Genomic DNA, 19,958 nt, shown 5'->3' with positions numbered 1-19,958 from the left:
AAAAGGAAAATGACCAACTACATTTGTATTATGGCATGGGATGAGAACACAGGCTACACAGGTTGGTTCTTGATACAGGCAACACAGTTGTCTATGCTATTAAATGGTTATAGTGTGCCCTGTCATGGTGCTGGCCCTGGGCCAGTGGAAGTTTACCAGGCAGTTCTCAGAAATTATTTGGAGCTCCACACATGTCCAGATCATTCTCTCTAAGCAATATGAGTGTGGCTGTTGTGTTTTACAGAGAAAGAGGGTTGAGTTATATGGATGTGAACTAGCTGGTCTTGGGTAACAACAATAGTTCTAGGTCTTTTCTGTTTATCAATATAGATGTAGCCATGTCATCTCACTAAAAGTTGCTAGGTAACATGCTCTGTGCCAGTATCTTGTGTCAGCATTCCTCCTTTTATTTAATTGAATTATCTACAACTTCACAGTATACAGATTGTTTTTTGCCTATGGTTTATTTCTTATTAACCAACACAGAATTCTATCCATGATTGCATAGCCCTTTTCGCAATTTGTACCTCACAGTCCTCTCTCTCTTTAATGAGACAAAATATTGCGAATTTTTGCTACCACTGTTTCTATCTCTTCTTTTTGTATACAGGACCTACAGGACCATAGAACACTGAAATACTTTATGTCATGCTGGAAACAAAAATCTACTCTATTTTATTTACTTCTTTCTCTGAGACAAATTTTATAATACAACTTTGTCTTTCATTTCAGTACATTTGAAGGTGTTGCCCTACCATTGGATTTCTTTGTATATGTTCATATGTTAAGATGGAAATAACATTTAAGGAGAGCATAAAGCATGGTTTTTGTCGGGTTCTCAACAGAGACAGCAGCTACTTAAAAAAATATTCTGCCCATCTTTGAATATCTCTTAAACTCGTGGCCAATTCTACTAAACTGCTTCTGTAACTAATTGTTTACATGCAAAGAGAAAGTTGAACTTGTACATCCTGGAATAGATTGATATTTTTCCATCTTTTGTAGTTAAAACTGCATTCTCAGTGTTTAGTTAGAAGTAGCATAGTTTAGTCTAACATATAACTTGTCTGGGCTTAGCGTTCTGAGCACTTAAATTCTTTCTAAAGAATTGCACAGCTCTAAGCTCTGCTATATTTTTATGCAGTAGATCTGTAGGATTCTTACATGGCATTTTAGTTTTGACAGTGTCCCCAAAAGAAATCTTTTGTCCTACTGACAGAGCCAAAGGCTCCTGAGTTCTGACCTTCTTGGTTCTCAGCCATACGGAGCATGTAATGTCTCTGAGCACTGAAACACTTCTATGCCTCTCAAAGCTGCTGCTGCTGCTGAGTCAGCTGCAGGGATTATTAGGCAGAGAGCTAGGAGGTTCGTTTTCCGTGCCTTCTCAGGAACTGCCTGTGTGTGTGGTCTACACAGAGCTTACAGTCTTGTCCTTCCATCACAGACTGAGTTGCTCAGATTCCCCATTGTGATTATAGGCTGCAATCCTCCCTATTCAAACTACTGAGCATTAATTTTGGAAACTGGACAGGATTACCCATTCTGCCAGTTTTTGCTATAGAAAGTATATCCCTTGTTACCTGTACATAGAGTGAGAAATTGTGGTTTAAAATGTCTCCTTTCACTCAGTCTTTCAGGCTGTCCGCGAGCAAAGAAGAGTGGGATCAGGATAGCACAAAGCAAGGAAGACAAAGAAGACCAAGAGCCAATTAGGTGAGAACAAATATTGTTAAAGGGCCTTCACGTGTTCTGTAACAGATTCTATATATATATTCAGCTTTTAAGACAAATGTTTTGGTTTGTAGCTATCCGAGAATATGTGTCTTAAGTGTGAAATAGTTTTGCTTAATAAGAAATACAGAGCTCTCTAAATCCCAAGGAATCTGCACTGGGCCATCTGAATTCAGTGACTGCAAATCAAGGACCCAAGCTGATTTATTCTTGCCAAGGATGTGATCTTCTCTAATTTAAAGCAATCTAATTGTGTCTTTCACAAGAAATTCACAAGCTACATAAATGTTTATCTTCTAAAAAACCCTACGAAGTTTATGTGCTGTAGACAAAACATGCATGCTAAACAAAATAGTTGCAGGAATAGAGAATTAAATACTTAGATGAAAGTACTACTTAGAATCTGACTGCTTATTCAGTTTGTGAGAAGAGGAACAAATACTTACCTATAGGCCTTTGATTTTTTCTTGAAAAGTGCTCTAATTTCAGCAACTGCTGCACCCGGCAACTTTAGTGACTACTCTGAAACATTCAGAACTGGCTCCTCCATGTACTGTTGCAGCAGTATTTTAGCGTAGGACAGTCAATGAAATAACAAGCCTTGTTTTGGCCTGTGCTATGTAGTGGCATACTAACTGAAGTATTTTCTTTAAACATTTTCCTTTGAGGATATCTTCTTCCTTCTAACCCTGAGTATTTGGTTTTTTATTTGTTTGTTTGCTTGTTCTTAAGTATATAGGGCAAATGTAAGGGGATTCCCTAGTAGCAGATTAATATGGAACTGTCTTCACCGATCTCTTTAGGCACGCAGTGCAAGTTCGTTATAATCTCTCAAATTCAAAGAGTGCTTAAGTTGTTTCACATTTCTGATGCAGTTGGCACTATGATTTTTATAATCTCTCATAATCTGACTCTTGATTTTTAATCTGACAACATCCCTTTAGTGCAGAAAAGCATCACTTACTCTGTTCACACCTAACATTTCCAGGACTTTGGACAAGGGATCTTTAGAATCCATACACATACTTAAAACGTAACAAGGAAGACACTAAGTAGGATTTTATGGTCACAGACTTTTTATGGACAATTTCCCTACTGAGTGGAGCTCCATAGGCACCATTCCAATTCCAGTGTGCTATTTACTTGTAAGAAGAACTTTTTTGTGTATTAGCAAAGCTCAATTTGTAATTTTACTCACTGGAGGGTATCTTGACTATTTTTAAGACGACAGTGCATGATTGTTCTTTTCATGTCAGGTTTATTTTGACTTTGTTGTAGAGGCTACCAGGTATATGATGGCAAGACAATAAAGTTTATCTCATCTATCTGCTATCCAGATGTCCAGTTCCTGGTTGTGATGGTCAGGGTCATATAACTGGAAAATATGCATCCCATCGCAGTGCATCAGGGTGTCCTCTAGCTGCCAAAAGGCAAAAGGATGGGTACCTAAATGGCTCACAGTTCTCATGGAAGTCAGTGAAGACGGAAGGAATGTCATGTCCAACTCCAGGATGTGATGGCTCAGGACACGTCAGTGGTAGTTTTCTTACTCATCGTAGGTGAGTAACCATGGTTTATATTTTTCACTTAATTATATTATTTAAATCATATTAACAATATTTGGAGTACAACTTTTTGTCATGAGATTTCTCTGTTCCTTTTGACATTCATTATTACTTCAAAATAGGCTTCCCATTTATGTATTTAGATAACTGGAAATAAGGACTCGTGATTTCTTAAATGAAAATCTTTGCAAGTAGAGACCTGAATCTGAATCTATAATACACAGAAGATTTTAGGGAACAAAATGTGCATAACAATAACTGTGAATATGCTACTGCTTTATTGAGTGACTCTGAAAAAATTGTTTTGGTATAGACTTTGTAAAACACATCAGAATCCACCTTGTTTTCAGAGATGTTGAATATACTGTTGATTCACAAATGAGCATGGAATGAAAGTATTTTCAGAAACCAGTTCTATAAATATGATGTACTTTTTACTTATTTGGTAATGAAAATGTTAGCTCAAAATAGTCAGGAGATTACAGAATAGAAACCCAAACAGAATACACCAGATTATTTAAAAATAATGGAATACAAATATTTGAGAAAAGGAAAACAAAGCCCTATTTTACATAAATTTAGCAAAAATAAGAGAACTTCAGAGTCAACATTTTCTGTAGCTTTTAAGAGATTAGTGGATTGTCTACCAGGGATAAATTTTGTCCGTCTTTTCAACATTAGCTTATGAAGAAGGGTGTTTTTGGAACTTTAGATGGGAATCTGAGTGGGAGCATGACTATAGTGCCAGGGCAAAGCTCTTCTTTTATTCGATAGTAACTAATATTACTTCAGATATGTCAGTCAGTGTGCTTAATTTGTCACCAATCAGCAGAGTTAGAATCATAGAATCATAGAATCACAAGGTTGGAAACGACCTACAAGATCATCTAGTCCAACCGTGTCCTCATCACCATTGCCACCACTAGCACTAACTAACACACTAGTTCTCTCAGCATACATATTAGCTAGATGCAATAGTGTGTTTTATGTATTATTTGAGATTTTATATTCTTCCTTTCATAAATAGACATTAATGTTATGTTATCCAAACAGCTATAACACTTGGAGACTGAAACAGCAAACTGGCTTGTGAAAATTATGCCAGCTATTAAATCAGTTATTGTATAGAGAGAGAGGTTTCTAAGGCACAGATTTCTTAGAGCTGCTGTTGCACCTTGTGCTTAAGGTATATTCTGCTGATAATAATGCCCTCTTGAGATGATCCAGAAAAGATGGGAAATCAGTACTTAGATTAAAAACTGCTCCGACTGTTAATCAAATAGTCTGGAATTTAAATATATGTATTTTTGTACATACATACCTCTGAAGAAGGAATAAGAAGTCAGTGGAAAAAGTCACAAACTTCAGTAAATTCAGACTCCTATACTCCTATCTTATGTACAAAAGCACCAACAATGTGCTTGTTTAGTGTTTGCTTTTCCTGTCCACAGAAATTTTGATAAATTGTTTTGTCAAGGAATTTTGTGTAGGAAAGAATGGCAACAAAGAGATACGAGGAGGGATTTATGTATGGTTCACAAAGGAGACAGGGCCAGAAGGAAAGGCTGGTGTGAAATAAGGTTTCATATTACTAATATGAAAATGAATTGGAAAGAGTCTGTAGATAGGTAAATGAAATAGGATATAAGAAAATGCAATTTAGTTATTACACAGTGGAATTCCAAGATCTGCAAGCAAGTTTATAGAATACGATTTATGCTTGAGCAGCAACAGCACGTCCCTGGATTTGCAAACTGGGTTTGCAAAACGCTCAGGTATGATTGAAGAAAGTAATAGGCATCACCTAGTGCCTTTTATCTGCTGAAGAAATTTAAGTAGAAGTTAGAAGGGGTTAGAAAAAAAAAGGATTATTTTGGACTGTCCACATTATACATAGGAAAGCCTAATTAATTGTAAGGCTGTCAGAAAGCCTGTAGGAAGATAATAGCAGTGCATTCAGTATACTCAGGTATACATCCTGAGGTGAAGGACCACAACCTGGTTTATTTCCTCTGAAAATTCAAGGTTGGTCTCAGCTCTGAGTTGTGCAGCTGCATTGCTAAGCCTATGAATAGGCAGGCTAGAAGATAAAACAAAGCTCAAGACAGGAATATTCTTCAGCAGCTACTTGCTGGAACCAGACTGATGCCTGCACTCATGCACTTCCTCAGAGAACCTCTGAGCTCCCAAACTCACAAGGTACCCTTGACAAATGAAATGACAAATGTCAGGAAAGAAGGATGGAGCTGTAGATTGTCACGTGCAGATCGTTTTTCTCATTAAATGTTTGCTAGAAGCAGACACTGTTTAAAAGAACCTTTAGTATCAACTTCCACTACTGAAAGGTAGGTTTGCAAGTACCTCTATGGTCAAATCTCTCGGTGCTCAGGGCTGTAGCCTGAGTCTTTGTCCAAAGGATAACATCTCAACAGAGGGTATGTCTGTGGGCTATGTTTGTGTGCAGAGTGTTGAAAGGGAAGTAGGTCTATAACCCAGACACTTCACATCTCTAAACATATGCTAGTGGCTGCAAATTCATTTCTAAATTGTTGGAGACTTTCAATTTGTGTGCCTGAAGCCATCTTGTCTCTTACCATTAGTATTTCTTAGTTTTGGAATTTAAAAGCTAAAAAATACTTAGCATTAGCTTAGTGAATGTGACCCTTAGAATTGAGCTGTATTATTAAAGAGTACAGCAGCGGTTATTTAAACAAAGTCAGTTCTGCAGAGCCTTAGACCTGAAATAGCTTTTGATGCAAATCAAGGCCCATGAATAGACAGTAGGGTTTACGTTGATCTAAGTTGTCTGAGATACTATATGTTAGATACTCCTTTCAGTTCATGGAGAAATGAAAATGCCTAGAATTTAGGTGGAGAGCAAGAGTCAGCTCCTTGGTTTAAGCTTATTTGAAATAAAAGCTCAAAGATGTAAGAAAAAAACATATTTCTTATATTTGAAAATAAGTGCAAAGATGAAACTCAGAAGCTTTATTAAATGAATGAAAAAATGCTGTAAAATTAGATGAGGTCAGATACGTATATTGTAATCTGATAACACAGTTCACTATGGGCTAATCCAAAGTAGAGTCTTGAAAAGGTACACCAATATTTTTCTGCTAAACCATTCGCCTCAGTACAACATTGCTTGAACACCTCCCTGGACTCAGCCACCACTCTGGGCAGCCCATTCCAATGCCTAACCACTCTTTCAGAGAATAATTTTTTCTTAATGTCCTAACATCCAGCCTTTTAAAAGCTTTTATTGTTTTTGGTTTTGAGTGCCTATTCAATCTCCACCATTAATTTATTTTTTTCTTCTTTCTAGTTCTTACTTTTTCCTAGAAGCTGTAGGTTTCATTTCGGTGGGAGGAAGTCATACAATCTTAGCAGCACAGAAGAATTAGTTAAACTTACTATGTTTGGCAGTAACTACAACTAACAGGGACAGGTGTCATCATGGTGACATTACTGAGGGATGAGAGACATGTAAATGGACCAGCAGATTTCTAAGAAGTCAAGGAGATGATCATGGCAATTAAATATAATAATAATATATATAAAAAGAAGAAAAATATGAAATTAAAAACAATATAGTCTGATCTGGATTTCTGTTCATCAGTTGCTAAGTCAGGCTCCCATGCTATTTCAAAACAAGCAGTAGAGCAGACTAGAAACCTTTACTGAGCCAAAGATACAGCATCTCATGTTTGGACATCTGTGCCTGTACGTAAGAATTTGGCTCTATATAAGCTGGTTTTTGGTGGCCATGAACTACGATAACCAATGAAATGGTGCCCAGGCCATGTTGGGGTGAATGTTATTTGGCTTGAGCTATGGCATATGGACATGGCTTGAGGTCATGTCCAGGTCCTGTCTGGTTGAGCGGTATAGATATCAATATAGATATCAATCTTCTAATGTGCTTCTCCTGAGCACTGACAGAACAGATCACCTGCTCTCATGAGCTGTGCTCCCAGAAGCACCCTCCTTATCTGTGCCATTCAGCCCTAAACATGGTTGATGGTAATGAAAGGCCCAGAGCATCCCAGTTTTCATACAGACAAAATAAATCAATTATCTGGCACCCAAATACTAACACCTATATGCTGCTTATGTCCCAGTGACAGATTGTCAGAGGTAATTCCACCAAATACATGTTCATTTTCATGATGACAGCAGAATTTTTCTCTAAATTCAGAAAAATACATCATGAAACGTCAAGTCTCACTTTGAACAGAAGTATTTACTGAATTATTGTTTTTCGCACTTCCTCTTCAATGTAAACAAAACAGTTGTATACAAATAAATTCTGAGGAATATTTTTTTCCTATAACATTTGGGAAAAAAATGAGCCCAAGGCAGACATCTATTGTGAAAGACTGCAGTAAAATCAGTTAAAACTTGACAAAAGTCAGAAGTGACTAAAAGCAGAGCCTGGTCCTTGAAAGAGTTAGGCTCTTAAACTGCAGCTAGTTCTGCCAGCTCTTTTCATTCCAATCCAGAAGAATGATGGAATAACATTTTAATCAAATGCACAGTCTACTAAACTGATAGACCCCTAACAGAGAGGTAATCTAGAAGGACTTAAGAGGCTTATTTACCTTGGGAAAGTCAAGGAGAAAATAATATGAAATTCATATTAGAAAAAGCAGACTGCACAATATAAGCAAGAAAAATCACTTAGCTGCACAGAGCTGGCTAATGACGGTAGTAATTTGTACATGTGCTTTCAGCGTGACGTCTCCTTGATTTCAGGCAGTTAGCAGAAGCTCTCTGGTTATAAGCCTGTTTGTCCTCGTTATAGACACAGCCCATAAAAAAGTAGGTATCATTGCATGGCTTTTTAGATTACAGGTGGGACAAATTTTCCTCTTCAAAGTTCTGCTGTCTCTCTGGTGAAGTTTGTAGAGAAACTGTGCTTCTAGCTGGACTTGGTCACTAAACAAGTTGCTTGAAATTTTTTGGCTACTCACAAAAAATAATCAAAGGTATGTTGCTAGAGATACACCTTACCTATTACACATATGCAAGTCTTCACCTTCATAACACTATTTGATTTACCAGTAAACCCACCAGTCTTCAGATCAGCTGTACTGTTATGTGCTGTAACAGGACAGTAGAGAGACTGATAAACTTTGCACTAACCAGAGTTGGGCCCCTACCTCTGGGAAACTGTCATCAGTGGTGCTCTGTTAAGTGCCTTCATTGTCCCCATAATTTATAGGGCCACCTTCACACCTGTAATGTGCTGCAGTGAAAAAAAAAGAGAAAAGTTTCTCTTTTGCTTGAGAGCTATGCAAGATTTTTAACAGTTATTACATCATTGGGCAGCCAGCAAAAACCCTTTCTCTATTCGGGGATGATAGAGGTCAGTGCTCATTGGCATGTATGAAAAGCCCATCTACAGAGCCTCTACTGACTAAGCATCTTAAATTAGCAAAATATCATGTAGATTTGCCACAGGACTAAATATGCCCAGCTGAAGGACAACTTTAGCAGTGTTCTTGCAATTCCAGCATTCTGAGATTGACTCAAAAAAAAAAGCTCTCTCAGCTTGTGTGTATCATGGCCATTCACTCTATAGCTGTCTGTGTGTTGCTTGACCAACCAGATTTTAGCACTACTTTAACCCTCCCACTCCAAACTAAGAAAGTTGTTATTTGCAGGAAGTCTTTCTGAAACAATGATCAATTATAATTAAAATGATATCAAGAAGTTTACATTTATTTTTAATCAGGCTATATTTTTTCTCTAGCCACTTAGGTAATATTCTAAGTGTTTTTAGTTCTGGAACCAAAGCAAATATTTATTTAAACAAAAATCAAATCTGAGCTACTTTCCTTAGCAACTTTGTAAAGCATCTTGCTGTAGAAACTGCTACTTAACACATCAGGATTTTAGTCTTATTTTCCCTCGTGACTGAAAACTTAAGTGAAAGTTTCCACACTAGCATTTAGGTGTGAGTTGTAAGTACACCAAAAATGCTTTAAACAGAGAATAAGGCTTAAAAACCACTTCATTAATCAGAAATTATTTTTTTCTGCGTAAAGAATTATGAAATTGAGCTGAAGAGATGGTTTCTTCCAACTCAGCACAAAGGCAGCTGGTGTTGTGTGGCTGGTGGGGAGGTGATTCCTACATGAGTCCCGGTAATCTCCAAGCAAACAGAACTACCTTGTTTGCAGAACCTCTCCATCACTGACACTCCAGGGCTCCCTTTATTTCACAGTTCAGTAAGAAGCTGGGGAGAAGCCAATCACGCTTGAATGTAAATAAAAACGAGTGCTCAGCCATGGAAGGTTCCTTTCATCTTTGGTGGTGCTGTTCTCAGAGTATTTCATCCTTTAAGGTGAATAGCAGAATTTACTCATGGAAATAAGGGAATCTCTACAGCTGGTACTCTTCCACATAGAAAAAAAGCGAGTGTCTCATGGATTTAATATTAAACCAAGGAAAGGGTCACTTTGATCATTGAGTATGATCTCTTAACTTGAACTTCAAACATTACCAAACAGCTCTGGAGCTTAGTCAGAAGAGTAAGATTTCTTCCATTAGCAAAATGAAGCAGTAGTTTTCACTGTGATCTGTATTTAGCTGCATTTCAAAAGGATTTTCTCTGGGGCTTGTTTTGAATCTATCTGTAGTTAACAGAGGTCCTGGGACATATTCCTTTCTTTACTCTATGGATGATGCTACTTTTAATAAACAGGAAAAGAGTTTCATTTTCTTAACTTTTCCCAAAAAATGCCAAAAATGAGCAAAAAAAAAAAAAAAAAACCAAAACAAATAAAAACCAGCAAAACAAAAATCCCACAATGATGGTGAATCTGTAAGTGTTTATAAATGAATCTTAAAGTGTTTATAAATTTTATAAAATTAGCCCTCAGAATACTTTGTTATTACTCCAGATAAAGCGTCTTGTTTCTTTACTTCCTGTTCTTTCTTTCTCTGTAAACTTCAGCACTTCACAGACCAAATACAAAAGCTGCATTTTATTTTGACCTATGTCTCCTACTTTTCCACATCCCCAAATTGCTACTCGGAGAATGTTTTCTTCACTTGACGGGAAAAGTACAATTCCTTTATCCTGAAGAGCAACCAGACTATGTCTGTCTGCTGAGACAAAAAAAAAAGAAGTGACAGCTAAACTCAGTCACCCAGGCAATTACTCCCTCCACTTGGTCAGAGACCCCTCCATTCAGATGGCTTTTCTTCCTTGTACCCTCAAAGATGCTACTATATTCTTGATACAGTTCAGCATTTTAGCCCATGTTTCATTGTTTTAAACTAGACTTTTTTTGTAAATGTGTACTAACTACTAGTGAGAAATCTCCTTCAAACTTTTTCCCCCGGTAATTTTTCTTTTATTTTGGGACCAATTCAACTTTATTTTTCAAATCTAATGATTATATGACTATGCATTGGTTGCAATGCATAGACTACTAAAAAAGAAAAAGAAAATGCATTCTTAACATTGTATTCAACTCTTAAACAATGCAGTGACCATATGCACTTTATCCTAATTTTTGCATGTAGTCTTTCTGCATACGTCTTAGATGACTGGGTTTCTGTAAATTGCTACTCTTCATTAAAATTGGGCCAAATGCAAATGTAACTCTGTATGGATTGGGCTTATTTTGTGGATTGTGGGACTACTTGTACTTTACCTCTGCATTCCTCCGTTTGCAGAGTGTTCCTGAAAAAAAGAACCCCAATTAATGCAGGAGTATAGTGTATAGAAATGTCTATTGCATCGACAGTGCCATTCTTATAAAGCAAAACCTGCATGTGTATGTCCCAATCATGCACCTCTCTATCTAGCACCTATGCCCAACAAAAGCAAATTTCTGATATAAATGATGTCAGATATACACAGCCAAGAAGCAAAAATTGAGGCTTGCTCAAATTTTAGCACACACCTTACAGGCAGTTTGCAGGACATGACCCCAGGTCACTTTAATTCGACAGTTTAATTCACTTTTTCACAGGTTTTCTGTAAATTGTTGCAGTGGCTCACTTTCAAGGATTATATACAACACTGCACTTTTCTTTCTCAAATTAAAGAACTGATAGTAGAAACTCAGTGAGAGCCAAAAAGTATGGCATCTCAAGGAGACAAGTTGCTGATGACCACCAGCAGAATCTCAGCTCCTGCTGAATCAGGAATTCGGAGGGAGACAGGAGTTGAGTATTGCACTTCTCACAGCTCCACCTGAAATGCTGGAGCTTCAAGCCCTGGGGCATCCACAGTCAAACAGAGATAAATGATGCCTCATGTGTAGACTGTTTATTACACCATACTCCCAGAATGTTGTTAGAAAGCCTTATTCATTTTTAATAGAGAAAAAAAAAAAGCTTGTATTTTATTTTGCGTTATTTTTCATGTGTATAAGAATAATGAGAATAGTGGCAGTGGCAAGTGAGATAATGGTGATTAATTTTATGAGTTCTTTACTGGAATGAACAAGCTCTAGACTTTTGTGTACTAGTCAGTGGAAGGTTTGTTTAAAATCCAAAAAACAAACCAAAGCAAGAATACACATACACAGTAATTTGACTTGTAGCAGAAAAATCTGTGACAGGCTTTAAAATTGATAGTATCCTTATCAGAATTACTAGCTAGCTTGTTTGTCTTGGTCTTTATATTTTATTTTTTATTTTTCAGGTATATGTGACTTATTTTCCTTAAATCTTTGTTGAGATTTAGAGCCAATAGAGAGCTATATCCAACACAGCCACTCACTCCCTCCACAATAGGATGAGCAAAAGAACTGAAAGGGCAAATAAATTTGAAAAACCTTATGGGTTGAGATAAAGAAAATTTACTAGGTAAAGCAAAATCTGCATGCACAAGCAAAACAAAACAAAACAACAAATTAATTCACTACTTCCCATCAGCAGGCAGATATTCTGCCCTTTTCAGGAAAGCAGAGCTCTCCACACATAATGGTTACTTGGAAAGGCAGTGCCATAATGCCAGAACACACCTTTTTCTTCTCTTCTTCCCAATTTCATTGCTATGCGTGATGTCATATGATATGGAATATAACTTTGCCCAGTTTGAGTCAGCTGTCCTGATTCTGTCCTCTCGCAGCCACTTGGCACACCCCTAGCTCCTCACAGGCAGAGTAATGTGAGAAGCAGGAAAGTCCTTGGCTCTGTGAAAGAACTGCTCAACAAGAACTAAAGCATCAGTGTGTTATTGTCACTAATGTGTTTTTCATTACATATCCAAAGCGTAGTGTATAGCTAGCATAGTAGGGCTAGCTACTATGAAGAAAATTAGCTCTAAAACCAGTACATTATTAAAAAACTGAAATGGAATTTACTTGTGTATGATAAAATCTAAGGATATTTGAGACCAAAAAAAAGATCATACCTGTGCTTTTTTTTCCTCCACCATTTGTATTATGTCTTCAATTTTCTAGAAATCTGGAGCTGCTCTCAGTTTCACTAGGACCTCAATTGAAGCTTTTAGTTAACTGTATACCTCTGTGATGTTCATTTTTCATACCACTTCTGGTGTAATGCTGACTTGCCCATTTTTCTCATCTTACCTTCCATATGTCCTGTCCTTGTTTGGTTATTCTCATCTTAGAAAAAAAGCAAGTAATTAACTGTATGTGAAAGTGCAGTCAAGAATCATAGAATCAAAGAATGGTTTGGGTTGGACGGGATCTTTAAGATGTTCTAGTTCCAACCCCCTGCTATAGGCAGGGACACCTCCCTCTAGACCAGGTTCCTCAAGGCCCCATCCAGCCTGGCCTGAATGCTTCCAGGGAAGGGACATCCATAACCTGGCAACCTGTTGCAGTGTCTCACCACTTTCACAGTAAAGAATTTCTTCCTGATACCTAGTCTAAATCTACCCTCGTCCATTTTCCTCAACTAGTCACTACCTGCCCGTATAAATAGTCCCTCCACTGCTTTCCCCTTCAGGTACTGGAAGGTAGAAAGGAAGTGTTAGGATGTCCTTGCAGAGTGGAAACTTGTAATCAGAACTCTTATTTATTGTTTTATGATTTAAAGCTCTATGATTCTATGAAAGTATTTATAGATACCTTCATTAATAGCAGAGCAAAGAGGATGCGTATTGATATCTTTGTCTTGTGCATTTCTGAAGAATGTAGCCAAGTTAAATATGCTTTAATAGAACTCAGTCTGCTAATTTAGCCTACTAACTTAATCACTGCTTCATTAAAATTATAAGTGCCTGGAAAGGGAACTTACCAGTTACAATACAGTATGGAGCTAATGGGGAGACAGGTTTGCCAATAAAGACCTGCAGAGGAGGTTGATGGCATGGTCTGAATTTGACAGCTTTCTATGTGTTGAGTTTGGTGCCTTTAGGAGTATAAAATGCTCCCTTAAATTAATCAAAGCTGCAGGAAAAGCCAGGAGATTCTGTTCATTCATGACTTCTTCTAAAAGCAATAACCTAACAAGCTAAAGGTAATCATAGAAGTACAGTGGTGCATGTGTTAAAACTGTGTGCATAAGGGGTAGGGAGGTCAAAAGAAGAAATTGGCTGTAGTCAGTGGTTTGGGCACTATCATTGGAAGAAGCCCTTTTAGTCAAAGCTCTCTTCCATCTGTTATATTAGATGACTAATGAGGAACAAAACCTTGGATGAAGGCACACAATATCAATTTTTGCTGCTTGTGATTACACTTTGTTTTGTTATTTTGGGGTTTCAGATACATGCAATTCTAGCATCCAATTCTGTGTAGCTTTACTTATGGGCTATGTTGAGAGAGAATTTCATTTTAAGAAGTTCCCTGGTTGGACAGCTATTAAAGCTTTTGGAGAGGAAAAGGCTAAGGATCAAGATAAGAGTAAACTAATGTAATTGTTGCAATGCACATACTGTTGTTATCTTTAATTCCTTTCCCTGCACTGATGTTTGTTTGTTTGTTTTTCCCAAAATACACAACCTCCTTCTCTTTAATCTTCCCCAGCACACCCATTGTCACTTTAAGAGGAGGGTTTTTATGTAGTCAAGCCTTGAGTCTGGAGTAAAGCTTGGAATACTGTGTTATCCTACTACTTAGGCAATAGTGAAAAGGTATTAGGTCATGTGCTTTCTTGATACTGCCAGGGTTGTTTTATTATGTATCTTCTCAGAAACAAGTCTGGATGTTGAACACTGATTTTTCTTCTGAGGAAATAAATTTAATTTTTAAACATTTTTCTGGGAAAATTGCCTTTTCTAAATGCCTGCACTTGACAATAGTAGCCCAGGCTTTTTAAAGAAAAATTCTAAATAATTATGTATTGTACTTAATTTTTTTTTTTGTATGGGAAGTTGGATCTGTACCTAAGTAAATGCTTTTACTCAAAGATATCTTTCGCAGAAACCTGCTCCATATTGCAGAGATATTATCAGGAGGCAGTGACATGTGTGTAACGTTTTTCAGTTCTAGTGTTTATAAAATCATGAGTCCTGAAGGAGTATGGAATTGTTTAGTAAGTTTCAGAAGTTTCAATCAGATTGAATATATATTTAATCTTACTTGTGATATGCATTAAGTATGTGACTTACAAAGAACAGACTGCTTGATGTATATAATTACATAAAAAGAGTGAGCATTTCCCATAACAAAATCTGCTGAGATTGCATTTGACATCAAATTATTTTGTGTGATGTAATTAAAAGTTAAAAGTTTTGACAACATGAGAGACAAGCAGTAACTGAGTCTCCATCTGTAAGTGTATCAAATATACATTTTAAGAGATTCATATTCTAAGGAAAGTCATTTTTATGGGAACATTTGGGTCATTTCTTATGCTTCAACAGAAAAGTGACACACGGATACTGTTTTTTTTTTAAGAAGCAGTTAAAGAAGAGCAATTTACTCAGCTCAGTACACTATATTCACTAAGAGAAGCGTAGTCTGTAAGGGTTAATTGTTTTGATGCTCCTCAATTAATTAAATGTTTGACTATTAATTAACATGGGTGGAAGTTCAGAGAAGTATCATGTGAATTTGAAGTGGAGGAGTAACTACTTTTAAATAAAAATTTTGAAGAAGAGCATTAGAAAATTGGACTGCTGTTCCTTGGCTTATATCTTTACATGATATATCTGACTTTTATGTTAGAGTTTACACAAAAAGAAATTGTATGGAAGAATAAAATCATGAAATAACTACTGGTAAGACTTTTTAATTTCTTTTTTTTTTTTTTTTAGACTAGCCCACTCTTTCAGTACCGGGCAATGACAATAAACTTCATCTCTAATACTGTTTTCTGTCACAGCTTTGGAGTAAAGATTTATTTTCAAATATCTATCAAAATTAATAAGCTTTTCAATGTTCACAGTTTATCAGGATGTCCCAGAGCTACTTCAGCAATGAAGAAAGCAAAGCTGTCTGGAGAACAAATGCTAACAATAAAGCAGCGGGCCAGTAATGGTAAATTTTTAATCATTACCTTTTAATACAATATTTCATTGGTAGCTAAAGTTGTCACTATGGGCTCTTTTTTCTCTGTGTGTAAACCTTCATATAAACTGGGAATTCAAGGTCAGTAGAATTTAAACTGGGCTTTGTGCTGTGGAAATCTGAGTCTCAACAGTGGAGTGAGTCAGCCTGGGCTGTTACACTCAAATAACTCTAAAATATTTCAAAGTAGAGTACACCATTGTAATTTTCTGGTCCTCTGATTCATATCTCATTCACCAAGGCAGATGGGTGACCTTATGTTGTTGCAGGATTTAAAGGACGAAAATAATTTATATCCAGAGGTGTCAAGTCCTTATGAGGTCCTTTGAATTCGGATTTGGAGTTGGGGTTCTGTAACCTCTCGTGCCATTTCGTATCCAATGATCTGCAGTCTTTCCTGGGAAATTTGAGTTGCAGGAAAGATGATGCAAGTACCTTCAATGAAAGTAAAGATGCTACCTTAGTACCTGAAGTGCAAATAAAGCAAACTGTAGGGGCTTCAGATAGGTAGTGCATAAATGTCTTGTCTGGGAGGTACCTAAGTCCTAATTTTTCTTGGAGAACTTGATATAGTCGCTTCATCTGTGACTGTCCATGCTTAATATGCTGCCTTCTTAAATGCTGGCATAAAATGTATTTCAGAGCCAAAAAGCATTTATAGAAAAAGCTTTCTGAAGAGCCTTTGCAACCCACATTGCCAGCACAGCTAGAGAATGTGTTGGTTCAGTTGCTACTATTCAGGGAGGTAAAGGTCTGGGCGTAATTTTCTCTACCACATGCCTTATCCATGAGGAAAGCCTTCAGGAATGGGATACAGACATTTGGGATGCTTACAGAGACACACAGCATTCTTCCTGTTGTAGTGAGAGATAGTGGGAAAAGATGTGTAAGAGCAAGCCAATGGGAACACAGATTCTCTAGTTTTAGGACTTAAGACTTTAGCAAAACCAGACACATTTCTTCCTAGAATTGTTATATGCTTTGCTATGATAATTAAATGAATAAATAAAACTACAGAGTTTATTCATCTCTGAATTCTTAAAGATATAGGTACCAGTTCTTTAAATATTTAAGCCATAAAAGTAAAAAATCATTTCCATTTTGCAAATAGCCCTGAATATCATTACATAACACTCTTAACCATGCAAATATTAAAAGCAACAGCAGAATCGCAGTATATCCTAATGCATCAACAAAATTTTACTGTGTTGGGAAATGATTTTGACAGCTTTGTGCTATGGAAAGATGATCATGTTAAGATATTTTCTTTCCTTCAGAATATCTATAAATTAGGATAGTCCTTCAAATAAGTTAAATAAGATGTGGAGCAGAATTTGTTGTTCCAGGTGCCTTTCTTTTAATGCAGTGTTAAAATCAGTGTGTATAAAAAAAAAGTTGTGGCATACTGATTCTCCAGGCATTTTCATAACACGGGCTGGAAAATTATTGCTGATTTAAAAGCTGTGGAAAATATATTTAACATTTTAACTTCAGAACACAAGTTTGAAGAGCATTTCCTTCTTCTATATTTTTTTCTCTAAAACTTTTACTTGAAATAAATTATATTTCAAATATGGAAGTAATTAATTTGCTGAACTCTGATTTAAAGCTTTGGTATTTTAATACATCTTTTGTTTTTATATCGCATAGGTATAGAAAATGATGAAGAAATTAAACAGTTAGATGAAGAAATCAAAGAACTAAATGAATCCAACTCCCAGATGGAAGCTGACATGATTAAACTCAGAACTCAGGTAACAGTTTTATGAAGCCCTAAATTCAGCTGCTTTTCCTACATGACTGATTAAAAGAAATATGGGAAATATATTGTAGTGTTTTGTATTCCTCACATACTAATATGTGAGCCATTTATAAAATCAGAAAACAATATTCAGAATGCAATTTCCACGTCAATTACCACCATTAAAAAAAAATTAGCCCTAGCTAATTATACTTTCAAAAACAATGACAAAAGCATGACCTGTCAGCTTTGTATTTCCCCTTGATAAAGAAAGCTACATATACATTTCTAATAGTAGTTAAATTATTAGGTTAGATCATAGTCATTAACATAAGAAGTCACAAGGTGAAGGAGCCCAAATGAACAATGTGGCTTTTTTCAGGTTTGTTTTACAAAGGAAACTTAGATATGGAAAGGAGTACCTATTACACTTCATCACGTAGAGCAGCTCTTGGCAGCAAGAGTGGTTTCACAGATCCAGCTTAGTTCCTTTCAGGTTCCCTATAAATCTGTTGAAAACATGGGGAAACTGATGTTAAAACCTCACTTTATTCTCACTTTTCAGTCCTAATGCTGGATGGAAAAGGCAGAGGAAGGAAATAAATTGAATTCCTTCCCTGACATTTTCCACAGTCCAGCATAGTTTTTGGTGCTGTTTTATTCCCATGATTTGAGTACAGACAGCTACAGAGAGCTTTACTGCCATTCCCAGTATTTTTCAACCTTTACTCCCATGATGGTAACAATTAAAGTCACACTGATCCTACCTAATGGAAGTAGAGATGGCTGTTCCTTGCTACTTCTTTGCCTATTGCTTGTAGAGAAGTATACAGTCTCCATTGTCCTCGTCTTGTATACTCAAAAATAGAGAAAGAATGTGGCCTTTCAGCGTGTTTTTGTTTGACTTCCAAACAGTAGCAGAATTGGTATTGAAACCTCAATTCACTTTTATTCAGGGTTCTCTGCCATTATTTGATCTTGATAGGATTTTATGGATGTTTTACAATTTTCTAATGTGATCAAGTAGGAAAAAAAAGAGGGCAAGAAGACTACTCAGTGGCAGAAAATCTATAAATACAACATTGGCAGAATTTGTTAGTGAGTTTTGAAACTGGAAGGTTCTAAGCTACCTTTTCTTTTCTTTTACTTACATGAGGCTTCAATTAAGAGTTACGACACTCTCCTGAAGACATTTCCAACACAGTTACATCACAGTCACTGTCAATCTATTAAGATTATATCCAAGTCAACAGTTCCCTCTTTTTAGAACACTGAAATTATATTAAGCATGACAAAATATTTACTGATAAATCTTTAGAAAATCATCTAGATATCAGTAAAGCTTCACAGAAGTTTATACAATGAAAAAATAGTGTAAATTTTATGAACACCATAAATAGCAAAAGTCGTGTTTCTTGAGGTCTTGAATACTGTATGATTTTATGTGCCAGTGAAAGTTTTTCCTACAACAAGGACTTCTCTTCCACATAGAATATTTCATATTTAAAACAGTGGGAAGTTGTATTACAGACTTTATCTCATTTGGGACACTAATAACACTTTCCTATACCAGCTGCATTTTTGCATAAGACTTGGAACAAAACATTTTTAATTTAAGATATTCTAGTAAATTTGTTTGATTTTTAACTTGCAGCTCCAAAAGTATGAGAGGAGTAGAAACACATGAACATAAGATAGGGAAAGAAAAATCTGCAAGTAATTAATTTTCAAATTGTCAGCATCTCCCATGACACAGCCCAAGGGAAAAAAAATCTATTTAGGTGGCAATACTCAATTATAATTTTTAATAGATTTTCTAGGTATTTAAATTACTGTGAGACAGCAGCATCATGCCATACTTAACTAGCTTTCATTGACATCAGGCTCTTCATATTGGTCTCTAATATAGAATTGGTTTTTAGGGTAAATATTGGAGCATGGCTGACTCTAACAAGCACTTACAGAAAACGTTTTATATTTGTATGGAGTTGCTCTCTAGTATGCAAAAGTTGAAAGCAAAACAAAAGAGGAGGATATGTTCCCAGTTCCAAAACTGAATAAAAGTATTTGCCTGCTATACTGTGTTGTAGGAGTAGCTAATAATCAATTAATTGTGACAGATCAAGCTCCTACAATACTGACAGCATGGATTAATTGCTATATATACAAGTGTAATCAAAATCAGATCCACCTAAAGATTGTTTTATGTGTTGCCACGTGTCAAAGTTGCACACTTGTCAAAGTTAAGTCTGTAAACTAACGGGCTGTATTTCCATAAGCAGACTTAACCTCTGGGTCTGGAATAAAACAACCTGATTGTGCCAGCTGTTGCCTAAAATTTCCCTTTCTCATGGCTCAGACACTTCAGCTCAGTATTTACAGAACCACAGAATTACAGAAGAGTAATTATAGGGGTTGGAAGGGACCTCTAGAGATTATCTAGAGGTCCTACTCCCCTGCTAATGTGGGTTCCCAAGA

At 36.4% G+C, this 19,958-nt stretch overlaps 1 protein-coding gene across 3 annotated transcripts in view; it reads left to right on the top strand.

Annotated features, from left to right (window-relative positions):
* Positions 1 to 19,958, top strand: part of MYT1L (myelin transcription factor 1 like) — a gene marked incomplete at both ends in the record, with an annotated part of 124,509 nt that overhangs the window by 103,015 nt on the left and 1,536 nt on the right. For 2 of the 3 annotated variants that reach the window (XM_079532453.1, XM_079532452.1), the window contains 4 exons: positions 1,630 to 1,713; positions 3,069 to 3,290; positions 15,618 to 15,709; positions 17,390 to 17,493. In XM_079532453.1, coding sequence (XP_079388579.1) covers positions 1,630 to 1,713; positions 3,069 to 3,290; positions 15,618 to 15,709; positions 17,390 to 17,493 — 502 coding nt within the window. Of the gene's footprint in view, positions 1 to 1,629; positions 1,714 to 3,068; positions 3,291 to 15,617; positions 15,710 to 17,389; positions 17,500 to 19,958 lie in introns of all 3 variants that reach the window. The other variant, XM_079532454.1, reaches the window with a different exon arrangement.

Source organism: Tetrao urogallus, assembly GCF_951394365.1.
Source record: "Tetrao urogallus genome assembly, chromosome: 2".
Taxonomy (NCBI): Eukaryota; Metazoa; Chordata; class Aves; order Galliformes; family Phasianidae; genus Tetrao; species Tetrao urogallus.
This window is presented reverse-complemented; position numbering and strand designations above follow the sequence as displayed.